General features: G+C 39.4%; 1 protein-coding gene across 1 annotated transcript in view; it reads left to right on the top strand.

Moving 5' to 3' along the window:
• Positions 1–13,707, top strand: part of WNK1 (WNK lysine deficient protein kinase 1) — a 119,953-nt gene extending 106,246 nt beyond the window's left edge. Inside the window, 6 exon segments of the mRNA XM_087968580.1 lie at positions 27–229; positions 1,496–1,675; positions 2,475–2,546; positions 4,606–4,647; positions 8,283–8,464; positions 10,840–13,707. Of these exon segments, the coding sequence (XP_087824706.1) occupies positions 27–229; positions 1,496–1,675; positions 2,475–2,546; positions 4,606–4,647; positions 8,283–8,464; positions 10,840–11,154 (994 nt within the window). The 3' untranslated portion in view covers positions 11,155–13,707.
• Positions 13,708–15,763: the final 2,056 nt, after the last annotated feature.

Below are 15,763 nucleotides of genomic sequence, written 5' to 3' on the forward strand. Positions count from 1 at the left end.
AAGTATGCCATCTTTTCATTTGTCAGGCACCTTAAAGAGATCCAGGAACTTCAGAGTCGTCAGAAGCTGGAGATTGAACTCCTTTACACAAAGTTGGGCAAAGTGCCTCCAGCAGTAATCATCCCTCCTGCTGCTCCTCTCTCAGGCAGGAGAAGAAGACCCACTAAAGGGAAAAGCAGCAGATCCAGTCGCAGCAGTTCCCAGGGTAATAAGAGCCCACAGATTTTGGGTGAGCTTTGTAAAAGAAAAAGAAAAAAAAAGCATACGTTTTTCTTTTTTTAAGCTCCTGTTGAATTCACTATGAAAACACCTTCTAGTTCTCAGTATTTGCTCACTCTCTGAAATCCTCTCTAGCAGAAGCGTGGCATAAATGGCGGGACAGAAGAGGGAGGAATAAATACTGAAAACTGACTATGAAACCTCTCCAAATCTCTTCAACGGGCTAGAGATTGACAACTCCTGATCTACGTAATAAAAATGAGTCATATCATGTGAAGACCACAACTGTGCTTTGTTAACCTTTTAAAAAAAATTCCACTCATTCATCTTGATTCTCTGAGACTGCATGGAAAGGTCCCTGCAGTTTTCTTAGCAAGTTTTTTTTTTTTTTTTCAGAAGTGGCCTGCCATTGCCTCCTTTTTAGGCTGAGAGAAATTGAGTGGCCCAAGGTCTCCCCAGCTGCCTTTGTGCCTAAAGTGGGACTAAAATTCACGGTCTCCTTATTTTTAGCCTGATGCCTTAACTAGTACACCAAATTGACTAATCATACGTGAACACTTTGAACATTCATTTACAACCATAGCCAGGGGTGGGATTCAATTTTTTTAACAACCGGTTCTGTGGGCGTGGCTTAGTTGATGGGCATGGCTTGGTGGTCATGTGACTGGCTGGGCGTGGCCAACTCAACATCATTCACATTGAGGCACGCATCTCCTCGCCTGGCCTCTCATGACTGTGGGGATGCTGCAACAGTCGTAAGTGTGAAAAATGGTCATAAGTCACTTTTTTCAGTGCCATTGTAACTTTGAATGGTCACTCCACACAAGCAAAGTACCAGCAAAGGAGGGGGAAAAAACTCCAGAGATGTTCCTGAGACAGGAAGTCTAGTCCTGCCAAGAATGTAATAAGGGTTAACGGAGAGGCAGTTTCTGTAAGCAACACCAGAATGTTTCCTTCCTGCCTTCCTTACAGGATTAGGCCAGTAATTTCTTCTAACAACCGGTTCTCCGAACTGCTTAGAATGTTAACAACCGGTTCTAGCGAATAGGTGCGAACCGGTAGAATCCCACCCTGACCATAGCCCTCTAAATAGATATTGATGGTTTCTCAACTAATTTTACTCTTATAGTTTCAGCATTAATTAATAGCTAATGCAAACACCTATCTTTCATTAGAGATCATGACTGAATTTTAACATGACGCAGTGGGATTGGAAGCAAAGGCTTTCACTGTGTTACCAATGCCTTGATTTCTGTTCTCCTCTGTCCCTGCACAGGAAACCTGTCTGCTCAGAGTGCCCCTTCAGTTCTACCCCAGCAGCAGACCCTGCACCCTCCTGGTAGTGTCCCTGAAACAGGACAGAACCACCTGTTACAGCCACTGAAGCCATCTCCTTCTAGTGAAAATCTCTATTCAGCTTTTACTAGTGATGGGGCCATTTCTGTTCCAAGCCAAGGTAAATATTGTAGATGAGTATCAGTAATACGGAGTTTCCTTGGGGCTTATCTGCCTGCATCAGAGGATGACAAGATATTCCTAGAGCCTGGCATACCCTGACAAATAAAATTTAAGAGCAATGATTGACCTTCTTCAATTAGGTGAGAATGAAGGAGTAAAACTTAAGGCAGATGCTGCAAGGAAGGTTTAGCCGAAATAAGATAGATCAACTTGTCCGTGCCACTGTCATTGTTTGAAACTTAAGCTTTCTGGAAGATTTGTACAGTTTACAAAGACAATTGATTCCCCTCTTATAAATAAATAAATGTTGGAATAGGTACAGTTTCATTGTTATAAACAGATCAGGCATGTGAAATAAGGATGAAATAAGGAAGAATGAAATAGTACACTATAATAGCCAGGGCTCCTTCCAAACCATAGAAAGCAGGTCATTGGAGCATACTGATTTAAATCTTACATATCTTTCAAATTGCACAATATTATGTCTTAATGTACTGTTGCTATAATATATATTACTTTGGTGGCATGCAGTTGGATTAAAATAGTTGTGTTCTGGTATCAGAAGCAACATGATATTGGAAAGGTGATTATTTGGGGGGAGGGGCTGTGGGGGGGGGAGAGAAAGGTCCTGGTTTCTTGTGTCTTGTGTAAAGCTCTCAATTGGTTGAGGTTCTTTCTCCTGTGTCTTGCTAATGCATTTCACCAGTCCAGCCTAGAGTTCTCTAACATCTTGTAGTTGTGTTCTATCTCCTGTCCTTGTTCTTCGCCCCTTTTTTCTGTTTTTTGTTTTATCACAGGCTGTGTGAAGTTTAACTGTGCATCTGAGCGGGTGACATTCAAGCCTGGTGGCAGGAGGACCCGATTTCTGAGTACGCCCTGCTTGGCTCTTTGTGTGTAACACCTTTACTCCTTCCTCGTCTTTCTTTTTTTGGCTACTTGGATCTGTTATCACATGCTGTCCATTTACATCTGCCTTCTTGTATCTCTCTGACCTTAGGGCTTGGCTGAGAAGTGTAGCTTGCAGAAAACAGTGTTCTGAAAGTGTTACCCTGCTGCTCAGCTAAGAGGTTCTGGTGGTAGTAGTGGTTTCATATGACCCTTCAGGTTACAAGGAGACAACCTTCCTTCCTAGAGCTTTAAACTTCTCTGTAGCATATAGAGAAATAATGGCCAGGGAGAGAATATGCCAGACAGAGAGGTGTTTACCGCTTTCCTAGCGGACACGACAGCTGTGCTGAACATGAGAAAATAATTCACACAACTCTGAAGTGAACAGATTGTTGTTCATCTGTTTGGGCTTATTTTTGTCAACTCAGGTAAACAAGCATGCACAAGTATGAGTATAGCACTGACTGAACTCAATAGCAGTTCAGCAAGGTTAGGGAGGATATATCTGCCCCAGGAGAAGTGCTACAAAGGTTTTACCACGGATGTGCTTCAGATCAAAAATATAATTTTCCCTGAACATTATGTGGCCAATTACTCACAGTTCAGTTAGAAATTAGGGAAAATATCTGATCTTCCGCTACCATGATTTACAAAAATCTAGGAAGGCCAGAGCTGATCTATAAGCTGCAAAAATATATGGCTAGTTTAATTTATAGGCATCATGATCCTATCTTCTCATCATATGAGTCACTTGTGGACAGATGTTCGTGCATGAAATTGGGGGAAAATATTTCTTACTTTGAATTGATTTTAGAGGAAAGTTTCCTCAATCAGTAATTGAATTTTATACGTTTTAGTTTCTGAGCCCGGACATGATCTGTTAAATGGTGATTTAGCCAAGACTGGAAAAAAAAGTTATTGGAAAATACTAAATTGCAGTAAAATAAAAAATTCAGAAAACAGTAGTTATTTTGAGGATACTTAATAGCAAGGATGTGGCTAATTCACATGTATGGGATTTATGTTGGGAGTTTTTTGGTACATAAATATTCTGTGAACTATGCGCCATGTGGGGGAAAGATTTGGGGACCCTAAAAATAATGGAAATGTATCATGCCTTCAGTTTGGCATCACTTGATTTCTGCTGTCCCCTAAAACTTGGCAATACTTGTGGAAGCATGGCTTGGCTTTACTCAATTTTAACAGGTTTTCTGTTTTCCTGAGGCCTGTCTTTTTTGTCAATAGATTGTATAGGGGAAAAGATCCTTACTAGCTAATATGAGGCTGATGACCTCTGTTGCAAATAACACGTCTTTTATTCACTTGGCATAAAAGTAGAAAAGGTTCAACAGGTTTCTTTCTTTGGATGGCACTGACCTTCTAGGAAAAATGAAATTGTTTTCAAGACTAAATTTATTTTATTTTAGAAAATTTATATTGCTGCCTACTAGTCCATGGCGACTCAAGGCAGCTTACACAAATATAAATCAGCCAATCATTGTATCAGTTACAATAAAAACAGCAAATAGCCTCTGGTGGGTTTATTTGTTGTTACTCTTTTTGAAGTCAATTAAAAATAAGAGGAAAGGTTAGATAGATAGATAAATTTATTGTCATTGTGCTCAGGAACCTGAGAACAACGAAATAAGGTGCTCTTTCGCAACATACAACTAAACAACACCAAAAGACATATACAAATAACAATATAAAACAAATTAAAACAGATAACAATTAAAAACTGTTACAATATTCAGTTCAGATTATCAAAACTAATTACCCTATATTATATAAAAAACCCTCACTGCCATAATGTACTTGAGAAAGTCTAAACAAGTATGTACTTAAGTTGATCTATTGTAGCTCTTTCTCTACTTGAAAGTCATCATGCTGTTAATGCCATTCAGGAATTAAAAGCAGTGTCATCAAGGGACGATAACTTGTTGTCTTTTCCTACTCTATCACCGGGTGCTTTATGCTATTTGCTAATACTGTGTTTCTCACTGTTTCTCTTTAACCAATTGCTTTCTCTTTGTGCTTTAGGGAAGATGGTGAAAAAAGTCTGCCCTTGCAACCAGCTCTGTAGTAATTATTTCATTTTTGGTTACCTCTGAATTCTGATTGCTAAACTATGTTGTTTTGTTCAAGGCCATACAGTTTAACCTCCCTGAATCTGTCTTAAGCACAGCACCTGTTCTTTATATACCTTTGTTCCTTCTAATATATATATCTGCATTATTGCAGAAATAGACTTGGACACCTGTTACTACTACAAAGGATAACTTTGATCATCACTTAATGATGTACTCCCCTTCAGAAGTTGTAAATGCTCCAACACTGGAAGTTTTAAAGAAGAGATTGGATAACCATTTGTCTGAAATGCTATAGGGTTTCCTGCCTAAGCAGGGGGGTTGGACTAGAAGACCTCCAAGGTCCCTTCCAACTCTGTTATTCTATTCTATTCTTGGAGATTAATCATGAGGCTCTAGTATATATTGGCTCTAGTAAGTTTCATATCATATTAGAAGGCACATTCCCTTTTTGAAAGCAATTTGGTTGCAATAATTATGTCAAAGGGGGGTTTCTGCAAGCACTGATTCAGCTGCATATCACCAGTATGTTATCCATATCTTAAAGGACCACTAGCAAGCAAACAAATGACCTCAAGGTGACCCTATAACACAAGAAAAAGTGTCATTAATAAAGTCAATGAAGGAAATTATTAATGATCGCCTGAACCATTTAACAATTGCAATGATTCCCTTTTAAAACATGCAAAAAAGGTCATAAAATTGGGCAAGACTCACTTAGCAACTGCCTTGTTTAGCAACAGAAATTGTAATCCCAATTGTGGTCATAATTTGAGGACTTCCTATACATGGAGTGAAGCCTTTTGACAGGGTTAAGAAGGAAAGAGATTCAAGAGATTGAATGCAGTGATGTAGCCATAGGGGGAAAGAGCTCTGTTTATTCTTTAAAGATAAGAGCCTATAAAATAAAATTCTGTGATATATGCTGTGACTGAGCAAGATTGAGGGGAGGTTGTTTTTTTTTTATTGACACTGATCCACTTTCTTCTCAGACTCTTCTTGATGGCTGGTAACAGATTAAAATTGGTTACTTTTAACAATTGAGGTCATTTTTGATATGGTATAAATCCTTCTTATTTAATTCTCTTAGACAGTCTCTGAGGCAATTGGGTGCATGCTGAACTGCCAGTGAAAGAGAAAGATTAGTCACACCTGAGAATTCACGCCATCAACTTACACCAATGTCTTGTGGGCACTGTACCTAGCAATGTATCTTTTATGGCCATCAGGAAGGGGCTGAAGAATACCTTCTAGTCCCTGCATGAAACTGATGACAATGCTTTTAGGCATGATGTAAAGGTGGTTTTCTTTTCTTCACTATTGTGTGTTACCTGTGCTGTTGTGTGTCTGGCTGTTTCTTTATCAGCAGATTTAAGCCTATATTGCAGCCTATGTCTCTTATCGTATCAAATACTGTTTTGTTTTTTGTTTTGCATGCTATACAGCAACAGTGATTCAATATTACATTCATTTCTCTCACCTGGGCAAAGGATTCCTTTTTTCCATTTTCTTGTTTGCATGTTTACCCTTTTTTGTCTGTTCAGTTTGGGGAGACGGTTACCTCTTATGTCATCTTAGTTAGTCACCTTGCTTGTTTATACAATATTTCACAGTGCAGTAACACCTTGCCTCACTGTTACCACAGATAAGGATTTTTATTTCTGTACTTGCATTTTTATCAGGTCTAGAGATCCAGAATCCAGTTGTTACTGTCTTTGTAACCTTTCACTATTAGTTTCTAAGCAACAGGATCCAGTTGCATTAATATACGATGCCACAGAGACTAAGATTGTGCAGCAGTTTGGATCTGAAGGCAAAAAGTGCTTAGGAGCACACAAGGCCATGCCCATAGAACATAGCAATCCCAGGAAAAAGATGTTTGAATATGGAATGGCAGATATAGGCATCTCTGCCATTTATGCTGATACAAAAATGGCACGCACACACAGTAACGTCACAGTGCAAATCTGGCCTTTTTTGCTCATGACACCAAAGTTGCAGAGTTCAACACACATGTTTTGTCACTTGTCAGTCTTGCCTCCCACTGAAGATGCATGTGGCTGCACACAAGTGCAACTTGTGGTGCCCCTGCAAGCTCCAAAGTACCTCTTTGCTCTCAGATCCAAAGTGCTACACAAATTCTTCATGCCTTCCTGACTTTTTAAAATAAAACTTAGACTCCAGTACTTTTTTAAACAGCAGTATTGGGAGTACTTTCACACTGTTCTGTTGTACTTTAAGTTCATACATACATACATACATACATACATACATACATACATACGTTATTCAGCTTTGTTCGGGTATTTTCCCACGTCATTATAATTGTGCTTTTAAAGTTGTAGCAACGTTTCAGCAGAATCTCATCTGCCATCATCAGGCTTCTGATCACAGATGAACATAATACAGAATATTTAAATTTTAAAACTGAAACAACTGTAAAAGTCTGACTCACAGACGAACACAATACAGAAGCCTGATGATGACAGATGAGATTCTGCCGAAACGTTGCTACAACTTTAAAAGCACAACTATAATGATGTGGGAAAATACCCGAACAAAGCTGAATAACATACATATATGAACACAGTCTTTCTCTTGGTATTATAAGAAGCTTTCTTCACATAACTAATGGTTATTTAGGATCAGTATGCTAATTGACTTATACTGCAATTTTTTCCACATTAGAGGTCCTGCACAGACCTATACAGTGACCTTCATGGGTTCAGATTATATTTTATCAATTGATGAACGTATCTGTTTTGATTATGGGTGATTTTTTTCCATAGCACATTGAAGTTCTCAAGACTTGTGTTGAAGTTTTTCCTATTCAACTAACTGTTTCAGGCAATAATACTTTTCCACATCATTTCAGCAGATTTGCCACTGGAAAGCCTTTGGCATACACCCTTGGGTATATTGGACTTTTCTTTATTCTTATGATCTGATTCTAGCAAGTGCCATGTTTTTTAATCAGGAAGCTCTCTTTTTAGACGTATTGAAATCATTCCGTCCCATGATATGAAACCTTTGGAACAAAATAAGCAGGCTTCCCTGGAAGCCACCCTCTCAGTTTGAAGCAAAGGAGATTGTTTGCCATATGTCATTTTTGGTGTTGGGATGTGAAGTCAGTGGGCTCTTAGTACAATTTTGTTTCACGATTCCTGACTGTAACACAAGCGTTTCTTTCCAGTAATGTGTTCTTGAGGTTTCAGATTGTCCATCTGCAGAACAGAGTGTTTATCCCGATGAATATACAATTTCTTGGTATTGGACTGAGTGGGTAGAGTTGGCAAATGGGTTAACTGAGCATAATAGGTGCTTGTAGACAATTGGGAGGAAACTTCCCGACAGCCTTGTTATTAATGCCCAATGTTAATTCACTTGTCTGTGGAAAACGGCAACTTTGCAGACCACCCACTGATCTGAAAAATAACATACAATTACATAATTAACTTAATAGCAGAAAAACTGCTCGCTGAGCTCTAAAATCCTTTTCATTATGTCCAAGTAGACTTCATATGCATGGCTTTTTAAATTCTTACTCTTATTTTGCATTGTAACTCTTGATGGCCTCCAGGGAATTCTATTTCAGTCAAATGTAAATGATAGCTGCTTTTATTTTTCTAGGGACCAGCAGTATAAACACTGTTGGAGGTACAGTAAACAGCCAGGCACCCCAGTCTCAGCCCCCTGCCTCTAGTCGGAAAGGAACCTTTACTGACGATCTGCACAAACTAGTGGACAACTGGGCTCGTGACGCTATGAATCTGACTGGCAAGAAAGGAGGCAAAGGACATGGCAATTATGAGGCAAGTTTAGTATTTGGGTTTTTATTACCGTGGCTTTTTAGGTTTCTATCAGTTTTATATTGGCTTTTTAAAAATTATTAGTATTAGTATTAGTATTATTATGTGCCATCCACAATTCTCTTTGGGGTAGATGGATGGCTATTTAAATTTGATTGATTGATTGATTTCAATTAATTAATCAAATTTAAATAGCCATCCATCTTTCCCAAAGAGAATTTTGGTCACCTAGCAAGAAGAAGTGATAGCAGGTGGACCAAGGCAGTCATAGAATGGACCTCACTTGATAAAAAGCGTCCATGAAAGAGACCTAAAACAAGACAGATCGATGACATCAGCAAGTATGGGCCCAACTGGAAAGGAAAAGCTCAGGACCGTATTGGTTGGGAACATGTGGAAGAGGCCTTCATCCTGCATGAGGATGATGAGGATGAAGAATTAATACTGCAGTGGTGCTTAAAACTTTGTGAACCCTTTTGAATATTCAATATTTCTGCATAAATATAACCTAAAACGTGATCTCAACTCTACCCAACTCCTAAAGTTAGATAATAAGAACTTAATTAAACAAATGAGTGAAAAACATTATATTAGTTTGATTATTTATTAAGAAAACTACATATTTGTGTGAGGCAAAAGTACATGAACCTCTAGGACAGGGGTATCAAACTGGATTTCTTCGAGGGCCAGATCAGCATTGTAGTTCTACTCGGCGGGGAGGTGGGGCGGGGGATGGATTCCTCCTGCAGCACTCAGCCAGCCAAAAATGAGTCACACAGCCTGTTTCCGGGCTGTTTTTGGCTGGCAGAGTGCCCCATGAGGCCATGGAGAGTGAAAACAAGATGCGGGGGGCTCGCACGTGGCCCGTTTTAGCCACCAGAGGCAACGCGGGCCACTCCTTTGATATTTCCAGGCGGATTTAAGCACCCCGTGGGCCGGATGCAGCCCGCAGGCTTTGAGTTTGACACCTCTGCTCTAGGATTATCAGTTCATTTGAAGGCAAAATTAAGAGTCAGGTGTTTCAATCCATGGGATTATAATTAGGTATGAACATGGGAGGCCTTCTTTTATTTAAAGAACAGAACTAAAAGTCTGATCTCCAGTTCAGAAGGATGTAAAAGTGATCGTGACTGGAAAAGGTTAAAAAACTATGTTAGACTCCAGTAGTCCACTATCAGGCAGATTGTGTACAAATAAAGGCAATTCAACAGCACTGTTGCCCTCTCCAGAAGAGATCAACCAAGATCGCACCCAGAGCAAAATATATAATATTCTGAGAGGTCTCAAGGGTAACATCTTCTAAGGAACCAAAGGCCTCTCTTGCATTTGCAAATATCAGCATTCGTGAGACCATCATCAGGACAGCACTCAACACCACTGGTGGGCATGGCAGGAGCGCAAGCAAAAAGCCCCTACTCTCTAAAAAGAACACTGCTGCCTGTCTACATTTTGTGAAAGATGATGAGAATAAGCCAGAAGGCTATTGGAACAAATGTTCTTTGAACAGATGAGACCATAATGTAACTTGGCTTGAACGGAAAGTGTTGTTTGGTGAAAGGCAAACACTGCATTCCAGCATAAGAACATTATCCCATCTGTGAAACACGTGAGTGACAGGATTGTGGTTTGGGTCCGCTTTGTTGCTTCTGGACGAGGATGGCTTGAGAGAAGTGTGAATTCTACTGGCAAATTCTACAGGAAAACGTCATGGTATCTATCTAGCCATGAAATGAAGCTCAAATGAAAGTGAGTCACACAACAAGACAGTGAGCCAAACCACACAAGTTGTAGGACCAAAGAACGGTTAAAATAGAAGTTAAAGGTTTTGAAACGGCCAAGTCAAAGTCCTCACCTTAATCCTATAGAAATGTTGTAGAAAAACCTGAAGCACGCAGTTCATGCAAGGAAGCCCACCAACACACATAAATTGAAGCCATTCTGTAAAAGAGGAACAGGCTAAAAATGGCTCCAGGCTGATGTGCAGGACTGATGAACTGTTAGCAGAAATCATTTTGTTGCAGTTATTACTGACCAAGGAGAGCACACCAGTTACTGAAAACATAGTTTCATACACTTTTACCGTATACAAATGTTTAGCTAATGAACAATGAACAAATACGTTTTCAACTGTGTAATGTGTAACTGTGTAATTTATGTAATTTTAGGACTTGTATGAATAAACAGATCACATTTCTGCAGAAATAATGAAAATTCAAAAAGGTTCACAAACATTTAAGCAGCGCTGTCCAAGTGCCTTAGTTACTTTTCAGGGTCATACTTGGATAGAGTTTCATCCATACTTGGATGAAAGAAATTTGTTTATCAATTCTCAGATAGCTTGATTTGGGATTAAGTTCTGTTGTTTATATTTGTTTTAGGGTCCAGGAATGGCAAGGAAGTTCTCTGCACCAAGCCAACTCTGCATCTCGATGACATCATCTCTTGGTGCTACTCCTATCTCTGCAGCATCAGCTACCTCCCTAGGTCACTTCACCAAGGCAATGTGTCCCCCTCAGCCGTTTGGTTACCCAACAGTGCCCTATGTAGCCCCTTGGAGTGGGACGGGTGGTCCAGCACAGCAGCCTTTAAACCAGTTCCAGCCTGTAGGAACTGCCTCATTACAAAGCTTCAACATCAGCAACTTACAGAAATCTATCAGCAACCCTCCTGGCTCCAATCTGCGGACCACTTAGTGATTCCCAGCCACGTTGCTGGGGAGACCTTTGGGCAGGAGTTGGGGCCTGAATTAACTGCTATGCTCTATGTGCCCAAAAGGGATGGATACCCCCCCTCTAACCATTGCTCTCTGCACGCAGTAAGTAAAGCCCCCCTTTCAGAAGATGGGGAGAAAATGACCAGGATCCTTTCAGATGGCACATGCTTCCTCTAATTCTTGTATGTGGCAGAATGTATAAAGATGGAAATCACCATGCAAGCCAGAAGCCTCTGACTGTAAAAATCACATGGCTTAAGAGGCTGGATCCTATGGGTTGGGAAGAAAGTTGTTAGCCTTCGCATGAATCCTGGTATGTGATTTGCTTTGTTATGAAGAGCTAAGCCCAGGAGGAAAGCTGACCATTTAACATCATCTTGTCTCTTCCTTCCTTCAAAGCAACACATACCAGTTCCTGAGCGAATGAGCACACAGATGGACATGCAGAATAGCCCAGGCTTTGAGATAAATCTTTCCTGCTTTCAGGAAAAGATATTAACAGCTTTGACAGCAGCATTAGAGCAATTTAAAAATGTTTAGAAGAAAAATAATAATTAAAAGTTCCCTGCGGACATGTACTTACCATCAGTTTTGATGTGGAAACACTGTGATATATAAATGTTGTTGGACAACAGTAGTTTAAAAAAAAATGAGTGGAGTATAGAGGGTTAAACAGTCAAAAAAGAAAAAATGGGAAAAAAGCTAGCTATATCCTGATACTTATTGGAGACACTTTAACTTTTTTCCTTTTTATTTTCATTGTATTAGATAAATGTGAATGTATAATTGTATAAATTAATGTACTTGAATACTTGTCTGTTCTCCCAGTATGCTTGCTGGATATTTTAGTGCCTTGGACTTTTTATTGCTTCTGCAGTTAGCATCACCTGCCCGGCAGACTTTAGACAGACCGAGGGAAAGGAGAGAGGAAGGTTATTTTGGACATAGCCACTGAAATACCAAAGGCCTAAAACATTGGATGCTTATACTGTAACAGTGTCTAGAGTAAGTGTTGGAGGGGAGCTACTGCAGCAGTACGTTGAGAAGGTAAAGCTATGGAGTGGTGGGGAAAAACCAGCAATGGATATTGGTGGAGGGTACAGAAATGATGACATGTCATGTAACCAGAGTAAAGCTGGGCTGAATGTGAACAGAGAGAGAGAGAGAAAGGGAGGGAGAAGGAGAAAGGCTTGTCTGAAAAGACGGCTCCTAAGGGCAGGCTGACTGAAAGCTACAAAGGGTTTTAGGAGGGTCAACATGTGTTCAGAAACTGGAGTTTTATCACTCTGGGAGCGTGAAAGCCTCCTGGGGTTTGCTCTTCGTTGTCTTTAATTCTACCTAGAAAGAGCAGAAATAGATATTCCACGTTGCGGGTTTCATTGCCAAGGACAGATACACTTGAAACACTCAGAATCAAAAAATAACGTTGTTTTTGTTCAATGTCTAAAGGACTTAAAACTGGTACCAAGACTGTAACTGTGTTGCCTTCTACTAGGGGTGCTGTATCACCTACTTTCCACTCAAACTCGGTTTCTAACTCAACAGACAGGTTCTCTATTCAAATGAAATACTGCAACCAACTAGTATTACTCTATATTGCTGCAGCAGGCCGTGAAGGGTCAAAGTACTTCTATTTTGTATTTGGGAGTAGCTTTACTGCTGGTCTAAAAGTTTGTATACTAAGTAAAAAAAAAAAAGGTCTCTCCTCCCCCCCCTCCCCAAAAGATCCTTTAAGGTTAGCAGGGAATTTGTTTATTTCTGTACTTGTTCACGCTACCCTCAAACATATATGCACAGGTTTGTCTTTCCATCCCTTTGTCTCAAGTTGAAGTTTAGAGTGGCTTTGTCAGGAAGGGAGGTCTCGGCAGGGTGGCTGGAAAGCAAAAGACGGGAGTCTATAAGGTAGCTGGGTCCCAACCTCTTTTCCGACTTTAAAGTCCCCATTGTGACGGAATATGGGAAAGCTCTGTTAATGGAGAAGCTTTTACTTTCCGAGTTGGCGGCCCATTCTTCAAAACAAAACAAACATGAGTTAATATGCAGAAAGTATAAAGAATCAGTGATGAAAGGTGCCACTTCATGGTTAGAATGGTCAGCTGAGTGTTGCACGAGGATGGTATTTTGGTTTAATATGTTTGAGGTTGGGTTTTTCACTTAGTTACGCAAATACTGGTTTTATTTACCATTGATTTCCCTCCTGTGGATTAAATAACTGAGGTCTAGAAGAATTACCTAATGCTACTGAACTGTTAAATTATTTTGTGTTAATATTACACTTTTGAGTACCTTTTTTTTCCACAAGATCTGTTTCTGAATTACAGATGTTTTCTTTACATTATTTAACAATGTACACTGTAAAAATAAAATAAAATAAATTCAAACCTTGGGCTTCCCTGGCCGTAGTTAATGGTATGTTTTGCACTAAATCCAGGCATTGCGCTTCCTGTACAATTGCGCTTTGTGCTGCAGTTTGTTACCTTCTTTGTAGATATTTAATGAAATCATTCAAATAAACCAAACCTGCTTTTGTTGAGCTGTGGTATTTCATTTTCAGTTGGCATTTGCTTCTTTCAGTGCCCTGAAGCTTAATTGTCAAGCTGCTGGTGTCAGCAACAGTTATAGGACAGATGGTTCATCCCTTCTGATGTCAGGGCTGCAAACTGGCCGGAAACCATCTGGATAAGACCCAAATGAAGAATGCTACGAAGTAGTTATTTGAGCTCAGAGAAGAACCATTTCTCCAACCAATGGTTATACTATTACTTGAAAGGCTTCGTTATATTGATGGGGGACTTGTGATTTTTCGTTTTGTTTCTGGAGACTTCAACAGGCATTATGAACTTCCAAATTTACAGTATGATGTACGTGGAAGGACTGGAAAGTCACATTAATAACTTCATCATGTCTTAAATTCTCATGGCCGGGAACAAAAATAGATACCTGAAAGTATATGTGTGTGCCAGATCATGCATTGCCCAGTTGAATTCTCTTGTCAGTCTGTTCATGAAGATTCAGTGAATGGGAAGAAATGGTTGCAAAGATTGAAGTTTTTAATTTTGAAGTGTAATACCTGGCAGAGACATGTTTGCAACTCCCTTGAAATTCTCAGTTCCCTCCAAGTGAAGTTCATGGTTCTTCCAGATCTGTCCATCCCTGTTCGTGTTTTTTTTTAAAGGCATCATTCCAGAATTCCTGTCATATTAGAATCTTCCTTTTTTTAACCTGTCCTATTGAAATACTTGTAAAGCCTCCTTTGGAACATCGTCTCTGATTCTAAGACATAAGCTCACATCGAGGTGTGAAAAAAGGAACCTTGTGTTGATACTAACTAGACAATAGAAGAGCAGGCCTTAAGAGAACTGGAGTATTCCATCATTTACTGAAAGGCTAATTTACCCTGTATTTTTGATCTGTGAGGACATTTGGAATTTAACAGTTATTTTTATTTTTATGGCTTACGTGAACTAACTTGCACTCTAGTAAACTAGAGTCTTGGAGATTAACAGAAGCTGCTATACCTCTAGGAAAAAGTGTATGTGTGTGTGATCACTGTAATTTGGTAAATCATCTGCTATATGGGAAATTTATGTAGAACTTTGAAAGCTAGTTGCAATTTAGGAAATATAGGAAAAGGAGAAAGGGAATAAGAACATAGAGCTTTGTGCTTGAATTGATTAGAACCAAATAAGATGTGAACGGTTTAGTGTGCTGTTTTAAGTTCTATAGATCTATAGCTGAAATCCTTATTACAGGAGTGGAAGACAGTGGCTCCTCGGATGGTGCTGGGCTACAACTTAGTTCTAGTATAATAGTGTACTCAAACTCCAACTTTTATCTGATACTTTTATGATTGCTGTATGGAATAGTTACTGCAGATCTTGCAATAGTCAAATTGGAAGAATTCCTAAAGATTTCTTGTAGCCAAGTAAACATTTCTGTAGTAATCTTGGCAGTGAGGAGATGAAGGAAACAAGTTAGTTATACAAATAGCCTGTCACTTCCAGTTGCTTTTAAAGAATGAAATCAATGTAACCATTTTTCCAATAGGAGCTACTGGACATCAGTCATATTTGTTGTGCTATCCCCTGCTTCAAGACTGGAAGTTGTTTCTTTTGCCAAAAATGTTCATTCTTTGTAAAGTTGAGTCTTAGAATCTGGAGTGTATTTCTTGACTTGCAGTTTAGCAACTCCCATTCTTCCCAGGGTTTCATAGAAAACCCTATGTGGTTTTCTTGGCAATAGTACATTAAAAAAAACCCACCAACTTCCAGTTTAGTCTACAGCTCCTGCATTTCCAGACAATCAAGTACTGAGCAGGTCCAATGTTGCTTAGCTTTTAAAAATCAGCTAAGGAGTATTTCCCCTTTATCTCTTCTATTTTAAGTTGCATATTGTAAAATAGATTTATATAGGTAGGAAGCTAGATATACTGTAGCAATCATAAGGTGTCTGGCTACTATATTGCTTGCCAAGGAAGTAGTGGAAAATTTAATGTGTCCACTTGGGAAATATTAAGATTGTTCTACAGTCCTGATCATGAACCCCCCCAAAAAGCATTTTTAAAGCATCCTTAGGTTAAAACCTACTTG

The sequence above is a fragment of the Notechis scutatus genome, chromosome 6 (genome assembly GCF_049901735.1).
Source record: "Notechis scutatus isolate UNSWTSFEM ecotype Mainland chromosome 6, rNotScu1.2, whole genome shotgun sequence".
Taxonomy (NCBI): domain Eukaryota; kingdom Metazoa; phylum Chordata; class Lepidosauria; order Squamata; family Elapidae; genus Notechis; species Notechis scutatus.